We start from the raw sequence: 14,111 nt of genomic DNA, 5'->3' as shown, positions 1-14,111 counted from the left end.
CGCAAAGGTAGAACTCAATGTTTCTGCACTGACAGGTTCGATTATCTTACTCAGGTTGATGGTGGAGTGATTTAACTTCAAACACAAACAGAATAAAGATTTAGTTTGACTTATGTACGTACTTGCTGGGTTTTGCTCAGAGATGTGTTTATGATTTGTGGTTACTTCTGCAAAATCCACAGCACAAATAGTGGTTGTTTGTGTTTTTAACTGCCCTGGCTTGTCATCATACAAACCTAAAGTCCCAAAAGGTGATGTTCTGTTTTTGCATTGAACTCCTCTCCTGTTTATGAAGGACAGCAGTGTCTCCTTAACGCAGACCTCTTGTTGCACCAGCAGGGGAAAATAAAACCCCCAACAAACAGTTTTCATCCGGATCTTTTTGCCCCTTCTCTCCTCACGTCCACATTACTCTCCGAAACATTATTCTCCAGCATTTGCCTGTTGACCCGCTGCAAGCCGGCAACCAATAGCGTCTCTGACACAGAGAAACAAGAACACAAAAGCACATCAGAGCTGAACAGTGACAGGTGAGGGTAGAGGTGTCTCCCTGGAGAAACACACCACATTCAGAGGTGTTTTTATCTCCCAGGAGAAGTGTTCTGAGGATTCACATCTTCTCCTGTATGTCATTCAGAGGTTATACTGTTAGACCCGTGCACTGTTTGTGTTTAAATGAAGTTTGCTGCTCTCTATGCAGCAAGTAAAGCAGACCATTTTTATAAGAAAAAAGCCTCGCTCAGTCAGTGGTATTATTTTGTTTATCACAACCATATAATAAAATCACTCCCTGTATACATACAGGCACAGCAGACTGCTTTATGGAAGTCCGAGGGTGCACACGTAACGGTACCGGAAAATGTAAATCTCATACATTTGAAAAAAGTAGCAAGAAAATTATTTTGCCTCGAAATGTTTTATTTTCTCTTTCTTTTAAAGGGTTATATCAACTAAAGTACAGTTTCAGTTTAGTTGTATTTGCTTGTTCAATATTTCTCCCAGTTCCTTTGAATATACAAAGTTATCTGAAGATTATTGGATTTATAAAACGTGTTGATTATTCGTAAAGCTCTGAATGGCCTCTGTGTTTGTGCGCTGGTATCATACTTTGAGTTCGGAGAGTGGTCTTCTTCCCTTCCCTAATTGCTTGGTTCCACATCTATTATTGTTCAATTTTCGATCAAACTTAGCACCAGACATCTTCAACGTCCCTGTGGAAACCACTTGTAGATGCAGAAGACTTGCAGTTAAACAATCTGGTGAATGCCCCAGGAACCATATTACTGTTTACCTGAAGCAAGCTCTTGCTGCGTCTCAGATCTGAAGCTGAGAGTTAAGAAGATCTGCTTTGTGTGTTACTCTGTCCCACATAATTGGAGTATGCTTGAATAATACTTCAAATGACATAACATAAAAGGTTTAATAGCTTGTCTTATTGACCATTACAGTGTTTGCTTGTATTGCTTTTTATTGATATAGCAATGCATTCTTCTGTTGCTGCTGATTGAGCATTATAGTTCTCCTTCAATGAGTTCTCCGAGTTGTTAAATAAAATAAAAAGATCCTCCAGCTGAGGTTTCTCATGGTGTTTTGTTCTTGAGGGCCCAGCTAAAAGACTAAAGCGAACAGAGTGCTTACAGTCGGGGCCCCGAGGCCCTGGAACAATCTGCCCGAGGAAACAGGTCGGCGTCACTAATCTCCGTTAAGTCCCTTCTTGAAACATCCTTTTATCTGAGAGCCTTTCTGATTTTACTTGATATCATTTCCTTTTCACTCTCGATTATTTCCACTCAAAATCTTCGTTTGTTCCCAATTATTAACATTTTTCACACTATATTGGTTTTATACTATAGGCACCAAATAGTTTTTTCCTCTATAAAATATGATTTAGGACTTTTCAGTTTGACATTTTACTGCCTTTATGAGGCACTTTGTACCTTGGATTTTAAAAATGTATAACTACATTATATTATATATTTATAATATTATATATTTATTTGATTATTATGATTCCTACTTAATATATAGACACTATGTAATCATCGTTATTCAATACTCTTAGAGTTAACAGAGATTCTCACTGTTAGTCATGATTAGGGATGGGTATCGAGAACCAGTACTAAGTCAGTACCGGTACCTGATTGGACGGTATTGGTGTACCGTTAAGCCGCTGGACAAACGGTGCTGCTATTGGTATATGAATTACGCTACTTCCTTAGTTTAAACAATTCTGGTTGGTTGGGAACCCTCATCCCGTGTGGCGTATTCGGTTTGAGTACCACTCTGATTGGCCACTGTGAATGCCACTCGTCATCTCCTAACAGCGCTCTTATTATTGTGAGACTCCCGGGGGCAGACCATAGGGGCGGACGCAACATCTTGCTAGAAACAGCGTCTCAAGGCTTCTTAACATTTAACAACCTATGAATGATGCATACCCACTTAACGGGAAGAAACCCAGCTATCAGATGATATTAACCATTTTACCATACACAGAACAGAAGTCCAACACCAAGAGCCTAAATCAACACTTAGCAAATGGGGCTAACGGGGCTAACTGCTACTTTAGCACATAACTGGCAAAAGCGATCTTTTCTATGTCATTTTATCGAAACAAACAATATATCACATGGAAGCTGAGAATCCACAGATTCCATTGTTATAAGTCTCATCACTGTCCGACCAAAACTTGCTGAACTAGAAGCCAGGAAAGAGCAAGAAAACAACTTCACTTTACCTAGCCATGATGATAATTATGTCTTACCTTTGCTGTTTTGTGATCAAAAGTTGTGTTCAAGGGCATAAAAACGGTTAATGAAATGTCTCTGTGTGACTTTAAAATGATGACTGATAATCCTTTATTACAATTATAAATAATAAACGCAATAAACGGATTATAATGGTTAGCCGACCGGAGCTTCCGGTTTAGGAGGTGCGCACGCAGCATCTCGTTTTAACTGAATAATGGTCATGTTTACATGGATGTATGAACTGCCCCTAAATATCGCCCCCCTTCCAGAGACACACTGTCGAACACACTCATACCTGCTTGGTATGACATTGAAAAAGTTACATTAAATAATAAATACAAATACATTACAATAAAATGACTGTTGTTTAATCTTCACATCTGGTAATCATGTCTATGATTTTGACCACCAAATTATTGAAAAGTATCGATAAGAGTATCGAAAAATACCGGTATCGATATCAGTATCGATAAAATCCTAACGATACCCATCCCTAGTCATGATATACCCTTGCACCAACATTAGTATTACCTGTGTTTAATTATCTCTTTATTTATTTCTGAAGGTGCATATGGCTGCCAATGGCTTTTCAGTTTGGTCCCATGTTGCAGATTCTGAGATTTGTCTATATTATTTTGTGTTTGAAAGAGTTTTTTCTGCTTGAAGAAGATCTGAATGTTCAAATTGCAACAGAAAATAAAAATAAAGAAATTGTGGGGGCGAAGATTAATGTACACATTTCCCCTTTGGAAACTTCCTGAAAAATGAAATGTTGATACATGGAGACGCTTGAGTGATTAAAGAAAGAACGAGCACAAGCACATTTATTAAACATGACTTCCTGTCGCCCTCAGGTACATCCACGCCCTCTACCTGGGAGCCCAGAGCCGCTGGCACAGGAGTGGGCCGCTCCACCACTTCCACTGGCGGCTGATGTTCGAGAGCGCCGACATCACCATGCTGCGGCTCCTGGAAGCCTTCCTGAAGTCCGCCCCGCAGCTCGTCCTGCAGCTCAGCATCATGATCCACGGGAACATCGTGCATCCTCTGCAAGGTGAGCCACACACACTTCCTGTCCCACTGTGAGAGGTGTGACACATCAGTTATCAATATCACTATAATGAAGTCAGACTGAGCAACAAGGGATGCAAACAAACCAGATTATTTGAACCACTTTACGACAATTAATGTTTTGACTAGAATGTTAATATCGTTGAAAAAATATATAAAAATAAGATTTTAAAATTATAAATATAGGATACGAGTTTTGTAATTAGACAGTGTGTGTGTGTGTGTGTGTGTGCGTGCGTGCGTGCGTGCGTGCGTGCGTGCGTGCGTGCGTGCGTGCGTGCGTGCGTGCGTGTATGTGTGTGGTGGGCAGATATCAGTAGGATAGTCTATGCTTTATTTATGCATTCCTTGCAAGATACACAAGAAGCTTGGCCTTTGATGGATAAAACAAAACTGTGTTTCTATCACTCACACACACACACACACACACACACACACACACACACACACACACACACACACACACACACACACACACACACACACACACACACACACACACACACACACACACACACACACACACACACATTGAATTGTAAAGTGGAAACAGTTGCAGGACACATAAAAAAGCTACACAAACACGTCTCTGACAAAAACCCATTTTACACACTGAGAGATATTCATCATTTGTTAGTTATTCAACACCAAAATGCTACGAGAGGACACCGGGGACAGTGGCTGACAACACTCGGTGTGGCATAATATAATTTATGGAAGCCACATTACATTCTGTAATGTGGCTAAAATTAGCCTAACTTTTTGGCAGCAGCTCTCCCCCGGGGGTACGATGAAGTAATTATTTGTTAACTCTTCCTGAAGATATGATCTCTCTCCATGTGACATTTGAAAATGAGGGTTGATTATGATCTTGCCTCGTTTCCTCTCTTTCTCTCTCCTCCATCTCTGCCTTTATAGTGCTCACAGGAAATATCGATGCACACACACACACAATTTGTGGTCTATGTACGGTAACAATAGTTGGGAGGGTTACTTAAAAAAAGTATTCCATTACAATAACTAATGACCTGTTTAAAGATGTTATCAGTAACCTAATCGAGTATCAAGATATAAAAGTAATGTAACCTGAATCCTTTCTGTTACTTCTGGATAATCTCAAGATCAAATGTGATGCAAATAAATAAAAGAGAAAATAAATATCAACATGTTTTTAACTTGCAGGGGCCCTATTATGCTTATGTTCAGGTTAATATTTGTGTTTTTTATGAAAAGTGCTTAATTGTTCTCTCTTTATTTTTACTGCCTCTTTTTCCCCTCTGTTTGAGAGTGCCCAGTCTGCTCTGATTGGTTAGCTGGCCGGCTCTGCAGTGATTGGTCAACCGCTAAGCGATGTCCCGCCCCTGAGCCTATCATGTACAATGTTTTGGAGCGCTAATCATATTGATGTCAATATGTTACAGAAGTAAAAGGAGGAGTCCAATAGAGATGTAAGGGAATACAATTGTTGTATCCTGATTACGTAATCCATGTAATCGGTTACTCCCCAAGCCTGATGGTTACTATCTGTTAATAGACATAATGTTTCTAAATGTTGGCACGTCCATTAAACAATACAGACTGCCCTACACACATTGCATCCTCTCGATACGGATTTGGCTGATTGATTTATTCATCATCCAAAAATGAATAAACTTATCTGTACTGCCAATGAATTATGTGTCATCTGTTAAGTATAAATCCTTAACATGTGCTGGTTCCAGTTTCTGCAAGTGTTGAAATATGTTGGGCTTTCCAAGCAAAAAGGCTTCATCTGTCTTTTTCTACCCATAATCCTCTTGGTTTTGGGTTATTTTATTCTGTAGCTGCTATAATATGTTTTCTCAAGCTGCACTCCTGGAATGATGTCATGTAATGTGTCTAACTTGTACACGTAGGTCGGGTTTATCAATGTTAATATCAGCAGGAGGGGATATTTGTATGTGTGCTTGCAACATGTAAGACAGTTATGTTTTTGTGAAAGTCAAAATTGTTCCTGAATGACGCTGGTACAAAAATATCTTATCTAAATGTCACAATCCTTCAAACACAATTTTTAAATATGCAACCAATTACTCGATGATGAAGTGCAACCTACTGTGAGAAACGTGTTTCCAACACTTTTTGTGTTGTATTTCTGCGTTCTTAAAAAAAAAAAAGTATACATATAAATATTTTTCTCAAAAAGCATAAGCTGGAGTTGACGAACACACTTAAATCCCAAGAAAAAATGTGGCCATTAGAAGACACATTTAATGAATAAAGGAAAAGTACATAGCTGCTCACATTTTAATGCCTTCTCGTGTGATTCGTGGCTAATTTGAGACAAAACTGCATGATTAACGACCATGAATGTTTAATGCATTAATCTGCGCTCTGGGCGGCTCGCAGTTACATGTGCGGGCTGACGATCGTCTGACTTCAGTAGAGACTGGTCTGGGTCCTTCTGAATGAGCATGTAAAGCATGTAAGTTGAGTTATTTCCATTTTTGTCATGGTCTTCCCAAGGTTTTTTTTCCCCAAGGACTCACTCGCATCATCTACCTTACAAATATATTGTACTTGTGTTCCTTTTGTCCTTGTTACTGATTGGCCAACATGTAAAATACCAATATATCTGCAAAACGTTGGATATAATTCTGCCTAACAATGTCACTGATTAGAGTTGACAGCCCAACAATTATGGTATCATGTATTTCTTTTTGGTTTTCATGTCAATGTCTTTCTTTCTTTCATTTCCCCCTTCATCACACAAATGTATTTCTATTTGTGTCCCTCCCCTCCTCATACTGTTTTCCTCTGTCTCTCTCTTCCTGTGTGTCTGCAGGTCTCTCGGCTTCGGCCTCCCTGGTCTCTCTGGCCTGGATGATCGCCTCGTACCAGAAGGTTCTCCGAGACTCCCGCGACGACAAGCTGTCGATGTCTTACAAGGCCGTGATCACCCAGATGCTGTGGCACTTCTTCACCATCGGGGCGAGGACTGTGGCCTTTGCCCTCTTCGCCTCCGTCTTCCAGCTCTACTTTGGCATATTCATCGTCAGCCACTGGTGCGCCCTAAGTGACCTCATGCAAAGAGTCTGGGTCCACAATGACAAGCTGAGAATGAACACTTTATATCACATTTTTAACAGATTTCAGAGGTTTTTTTTATCCTTTGAGTTAATGAGTTAATGTTTTTCTGCGAACATTGACTGAATTTAAATTAAACAAATATCTCCATCTCGTATCTCAACAGCAGGTTTACCAGCAGAAGTAGGAGATTATTTATTTATGCAGACTTTATCCAAATTAGGGGCCTTAAGAGCAATGGAATTGATGAAATACTGAACAATTATTTGATGTTGAAACACAACAACAACAACAACAACAACAAAATGTCAAAATAATAATGTTTGGAGGAAGACTTTATCTACTTTGAGATGAGGAATGGCCTGGCTTTGTGAAACTAGTGTAACCTCAAAGTCATTAAAAGTATTTTAGGTAAACACATTATTCTTGTCATTATAAAAATCACAGGAGCTGACTACAGTTTTGTCTTTCAGGTGTGTCATGACCTTCTGGATCATCCAAGGTGAGACCGACTTCTGCATGTCCAAGTGGGAGGAGATCATCTACAACATGGTGGTGGGCATCATCTACATCTTCTGCTGGTTTAATGTCAAAGAGGGCCAGAGTCGCTTTCGTATGACCGTCTACTACTCTGTGACGCTGGCAGAAAACGTGGCGCTGACCGCCGCCTGGTACACGTACCGCGGCCAGCAAACCTCCGACTCCTCCGCCCTGGTGGTAGTGTGCCTGGTGGCCTGCAGCTTCGCCCTGGGAACCTTCTTCATGTTGGTGTACTACTGCTGGCTGCACCCTGATGGGCCAGTGCTGGGCTCGCAGTGGGGAGGGTGTGTGGACGAGGGTGTGGTGGGTGCGGGAAGCGTAGTGGGAGTGATTGATTCTTGCATCACCCCATCCCAAGGGTCGCAAACCGACATGGTTATTACCAGCCCTCCGAGGACCCTCCCCAGGACTAAAGACACGGGGGAGCCGGTTCCAGGGGAGAGAGACAAGGACCGAGACAGGGACAGTTGCCTTCCTGTCTTCCAGGTACGTCCCTCCCCTTCATCCTCTCCTGCGCTCCTTCACAGGACCTCCTCATCATCCCGCGCCCAGGAAGGCCCTGTGATCCGGATTGACCTACCGAGGAAGCGATACCCAGCCTGGGATGCACACTTCATTGATCGGCGCCTCCGCAAGACCATTCTGATATTGGAGACCACGTCAGCCGTCAGCCCCAGGATACAGTACAGGTGTAGCATGATGGGCAGCAAAGAGGTGTTAGAATATGAGACCACTGTCTAAGCCAGCAGGGGCTTTAAACTTAAAAGTGAAGTCTGGGACCAAGGCTCAGCCGAGAGATCAGTTCTCATCCCAGGACAACCTATGCCAGGAGCAGCATGTTAAAGGAGACACAGAGTGTCAGGCAACTCTTCATTAAAAAAAGAGGTTGTCAAAACTTGATTGTAAAATGTGAGGTGCAATCTGGGACCAAAGCTCTCCCCCTTAGGGCGCAGTCCAGGAGTACGTAGCATGAATGAGTCGTAGGAAGTAAATGGAGAAACACTGAACTGGGATAATCTTTGGTGAGAAATGTAATCTCTCATCCTGGGACCAAGGAATGTTAGATTTAGTTTCATCCTGCATGGTCAGAAGAAGGAGTAAAAGGACTTGAGAGCGATGAAGTTGTGGAGTTTGATATATCTGAGAAACAGTTTGCTGCATGAACATCAGCCGTGGGCCACAGAGAGCCTACAGAGACTTACCAGGGGACTTTTAGAGGCTTTGCACGGGACATGCAATCATTTGGTTTGATGGCAACTCAGATAATGACCTACATTTTGGGACTCACTACCCAATATAATATATAGCCAAAACATATTGCTTTAGATGTCTTGTTTCAACCACATTTAGCCCAGTTTTAACCAAGGCCTCTAGATTTCTTTGTACCTCCAAATGTCTAATTCAATGTCAATTGAGTCTATAGATTTTGTATTGATTATTGTTTGTTATTTAGCAAGGAGAGAGGGATAACATTTTACATTTGTGTACCATCCTGTTTCAAACGGTTGCATGTCCCTCGCAAACTTCGGTAACAAACCTTCAAGCATTCTGTTGGTGGTGTCTAAAGAGAAATGTACTCTCATACATTTAACTTTAGTCTCATGACACCAAGAGAACCCATTAAATATAGTCTCACAAGTCCATATGGTTTCTGAAAAAGCCTGAGATTCAAGTGATAATGGTCACCCATCCATATGTGATTGAAAAAAAAAGCCATCGCAAAAGTCCTACTGTTTACATCCCAGCTGCTCTGTCCCCACAACCTGAGAAAGGACTTGTTTGGGAAAATAAATCTGGACTGGATGTAAAGTGGATGACTTCTGCAATAGCTCCCATCATATGGCATGCTGTAACTCACCACAAACAGGCCTGTGATGTATAGTAGAATAAATACAGATGTCAGATATAAGCTATTATAATAAGCTGTAGTTAGGTGATGAATGAAGTTTGGATGAAGAAGCTTCATTTACTCGTAAGAGTCTAAATGTCGTCCATTTTTCTTGGAAAACATTTAATGTAAAGGTATGAAGGGAATCATGAACAACCTCATTATGCTATGAAAACATTTTCCAGTGTTTTGTTTTTGGACAGAACAGAAGCTGATGAAATTAGCTTATAACCATGTCATCAAACCTTGAGGACTCGAAAAGGTTTGTTAAAACGTGGATGCATCCTACAGTAACAACACTAGGATTCATCTAGTAAGCAGTTAACACAAGAACATTGATAACAACAGCTCAAAGAACCAGGATTGCTTTTTAAAGGCTAGCAAGTTGGCAAAAGCTGCTATATGTTGTTACAGATAGAAAGTTGACGATGGTTTGCACTTCTTGAGAGGTGACATTGTTTACAAAACGAAAACCATATACAGGCCTTTGACTTAACGTCGATATTGGCAGATTCAGGTTTGAGTGACATAATCTGTCAACTGACTGAAAAATGATATGAGAAACCATCTTTGCTCCTTTTAAACTGTGATTGAAATGGTTACGGCCCGTCCACACTATAGCTTCAAAAAAAGCTTGCCGGCGGGCGTGTCTGAAGCTTGACCAACAACCAATCACATGAATCTCCCGACCCTGACACACAAGCAGCGGTTTGATTGGCTAGGGTTTGTACTGGCATATGATTTGATTGGCTGACGCTTCCACCGAAAGCTTCAGAAGCTTCAAAAGTTGAACATTGCTCAACTTTTGCAGCCTGAAACGCCAGGAAAGCTCCGCTCTGCTACCCACAATTCAGTTCGGCGAAAAGCGAGGCAACGTGACGTCACCCCATTCAAAGTGAATGGGCAGACGCGTTGGAAACCGTTTTTGAAGCTGTAGTGTGGACGGGCCGTTAGGGTTGTGATACCCTGAAGAGAGGAGCCACAACTTGAACTAATTCAGTGGAGCTTATCTGCAACTAACTTCAGCGGTTGAAGTTTAAAAGTGTGAATGTGTTTGGAAGCAGCTACATAGAGGTGCTGAGAAAGTCAAGCATGGTCAGCACCAGTAGTGAAGGAAAACACTAGCCTCAATGCTGATGTGTCCTCTCTCATACAACACATCAGATTTCTCATTGGCAGTCTCTCTTTGAAGTTATTCTAAAATACATTATTTTCTTTAAAAGCCTTTAGCGTTAGTCTGTGCATTTAAGGTGACTTGTGATTTGTTATGGTGTGGGAGTTCTTTAAGTCCATCCCAGAAACATTTAAACCAATGTTGTGATTGTTTTAGATAAAGGCAGCAGAAGGTGTTAGCATTTTTAGCAATGCACTCAAAAGCATTTCTCCCAAGAACATTACATTCCCCATGTGATCCTGGTTTTATCTCAAAAAGGCATGTTCATCTAAACACGTTTGAAGATGCATTGGACAGTGTATGATTTCAGTTCATGAAATTATTTGTTTATTAAACTTAGTTGCTGAATTACCAAGATTCTTACATCACATACCATCAAGCATTTAGAAGATGCCAATGTTCAGGGGGTTACCACTTCAGGGTTGACTGACACGAGCACAAATCCCAAAAATATTAAAGCACAGTCATAACAATCTGCTATCAAGTACAATGACTAACAAATGGCATTACAACTTACATTTTGACACTTCCCTCACCCTTTTCAAACTTGGTGCAGGCTTACCATCAACATTTTAAGTGTAAAAACTGAGAAAATCAGCTCAACAACAAGCACGTATAAATCTGTTCGCCAACTCCGACCTGACGGCGAATAACAAGAACATGATTTGGGCAACGTAGTTTACTTTTTTGGGTCATAAAGTTCTCAAAACTCAAACAGTGCAGTATCCAGTGCGGGTGTAATTATCCCTTTAATGCTGATGATGCGTATGTATATTTTGATGTGTCACGACTCCCAAGCCAAGCGTTTTCAAACGTATACTTGAGGTTAATGAGAAGAGCAAATCACTAAGCAGTGTTTCCACTACATGGTATGGCTCTACTTGTATCCACTCACTTATTTTTGGTTTGCCATAAGGAAAATTGAAGACAATACTTGGTAGCAGCTCAGCCGGGGTTTCATGCATACGGCAATACTAAAAGTTGACGTTACATAATTGAAGACCACTGATTGGTTTAGAAAGAAACAGCACGAGCGTGTCGCAACAAAGTACCGTCATAGCAATCCTCACTCAATCGAAATTCAACGAGAACTCCCGTGTGTCACTACGGACAACAGCTGATCTACAAACAACAAAAAAACGCCTGGTTCCAAAAGTGAGTCAAGTTGAGTCGAATGAAGACATACCATGCATTGGAAACGGCGTTTGAGAGCAGTTTATATACTTGCTTTTTAACAAGCGGCTGTGATGCAAGCAGGGTTGAGGTCGGACATGATAATTATTCATATACTTACCTACATGATTTTAAATCTACCAAGGGAATTAAAACGTGTATATGCTTGGTGTGAATCATCCCCAGCTCACAGAACATCTTCCTTGAAAGGTTTTTTTTGATGTTCAACGTCATTACAATGATTACAATATTCTTTTAGATTGTCTTCAAAACCTGCTGCCCTGCCTGCACTGTTCATGTTTCCGATTGTATCTTGCATTGATGCTTTAAAGGATCACTGGGTATACAGTGTGACCATTATGCAAACTTGTGCATTGTTAGAAGCAAGTGTATAAACGCTCTGTCCCTCAACACGTTTGTGGATGTTATTCCCAGAGAAAGGAAAGGACAAAAGGTCTATATAAGCTCTCCTCACACATATATGGGTCTCCTTTGCAGGGAAACTGTTGTGTCATTTTGACTCTGCTTGGTGGTAACGGGAATATCAGAAATCAGGATAACAAATAAATAATGAATATTGGTAATAACTTGGTAATTATAGTTGTATTATCCTGACAGTGTTGTGTCCTACCTGAACTTGTGGATGTTGGTACAGTGGTGACAGTCACTGCAATGTTAATGGTGCTGAAAACAACGCCTCTATGTCGACACTGATTATGTCATGTCAAACATGATAATGTACAGATAATGCATATGTGAACTAACCAGTCTGAGGCCAAGGGCGAAGCTTCTCTTTCTCTGATTGGATAATAAATCAGTCCTTTGTCGTTGAGGTAAAATAACCGTTAAAAGTGGTGCGCTGGTTATACTGTATATCAACTTGAACAAAAACATGTTAAAAAGTAAGTGAGTTCAAAACTCAAATCATCTTTTATTAATTGATGCAAGTATTTATGTTTATTTATTTTTGTATTTGTTTTATATCTATTTATCTATTGTTTACTCACTCGGTGGCCATGTCTTTGGTATGACTCTTATATTAAGATGTAAAAACTGAAAATAGATTTTTTTTTAACTCATTCTATATATCTGTATATACCAGAGTGGCGCTATACTAGGATGTGTATGTATGAGTACGTGTGCTTTGGTTTGTATGTATGTATTGTATGTACAGTATGAGGATGTGCTCTAAGTTCTTTTGATAATGCTGCTTAAACATCCTCTGAGTGATCGAGCAGAAAAATAAACCAGTGGTGAAAATATCTATGACGCTGTTATAAAAAATAAAAAAAACTCAGCAAGCTGTGCTGATAACTGTAGATGGGAACAAAACTGTAGTAAACATGGCTGAACAGCCGTCGAAATACACCGCTGTGTCTGCGTTTTCTGTCACGGCCAGAGATGGGACAGTAACTAATTACTCAATAAATTGAACTTGTACGTTTATTACATTGTTACCTATTTGGCTTTTGATAATGTAACATTTGAATCCAATGAAAGGAGTATTGTGTGAGGATTTGCAATTGGGTAAACAATTGGCACATTTCGTGACTTGCAAAATTAACTAAATGTGTTGTAAATGTGTTGTTTTTGTTATTATGTTGATAAAAGAAACATGCTTTGGGCAACATTTCGTTCCTTCAAAGTGTATTATGCTGTGGAAAAGTGAATAACTGTAATTTCTGGAAAACAGATTTGGTGCCATAACAAATCAAGATGCCAATGCAGACTATCAATGTAAAAAAGATGTTGTTTTTATACTTCCAGGAACAAAATAGTTCAATTTTAAACATAAGAAATATCATTATTTTACCATTGAATACATGATGTTAATGAACAGGCAATATAAGTCAAGCTATTGCATGTCCAGGCATCCTTTTTAGAAAAGGTGTTACCACTTCAGTGATTACTTGTTTCGATTGTTAGGCCTAAAGCATGATATTCAGGGGTTGGCTTGACAGGCGTCTCAGCCAATCACTTTCAGTTACCTGTCTGTGAGCAAAAACTTGACAGAAGAATTTGTACGAATCGTCAGTTTATTGGTGCTCGATTGACATTGTTACACTCATAAAACAATGCGCTATAGCTGCCAAATTTAGATTGATCTCAAATTCAGAATTGTTTTTGTTACTTAATTTCAATCCAACAGGTTCTAGAAACCCCCCTCACTCTTTGTCCAACATTATATCTCCACTGGGACAGGATCATTTCTGTTTCTTACCCATCATGGTTTTCTGTATGTTTGGAGGCGGAGCTGAAGCTGAAGCTGGAGCTCCACCAACCTTCTCCTCTGAATGTCCCGCCCCCTTTCTCTTCTTTCTTGTCAGCCCTCCTCTCTCTTTCCTCACGAGGCGACAACACAAGATCTCTCCCTCAAACCAACATCCTTTGATCTCTCTTTCTAGCATCATCCTCCCTGAGGGTTTGGTATTTATTTGGCCGGCGTCTC

At 40.4% G+C, this 14,111-nt stretch overlaps 1 protein-coding gene across 1 annotated transcript in view; it reads left to right on the top strand.

The window, feature by feature from the left end:
* The window catches only part of xkr7b (XK, Kell blood group complex subunit-related family, member 7b), a 68,776-nt gene extending 55,746 nt beyond the window's left edge, over positions 1-13,030 (top strand). The window contains exons 2-4 of the mRNA XM_079677024.1: positions 3,605-3,804; positions 6,646-6,865; positions 7,361-13,030. Of these exons, the coding sequence (XP_079533150.1) occupies positions 3,605-3,804; positions 6,646-6,865; positions 7,361-8,168 (1,228 nt within the window). The 3' untranslated portion in view covers positions 8,169-13,030. The remainder of the gene's footprint in view (positions 1-3,604; positions 3,805-6,645; positions 6,866-7,360) is intronic.
* The last annotated feature ends 1,081 nt before the right edge of the window (positions 13,031-14,111 follow it).

The sequence above is a fragment of the Notothenia rossii genome (assembly GCF_949606895.1).
Source record: "Notothenia rossii genome assembly, chromosome: 4".
Lineage (NCBI taxonomy): Eukaryota > Metazoa > Chordata > Actinopteri > Perciformes > Nototheniidae > Notothenia > Notothenia rossii.
The sequence above is the reverse complement of the archived record's forward strand: the minus strand, read 5'-3'. Positions and strand labels throughout refer to the sequence as shown.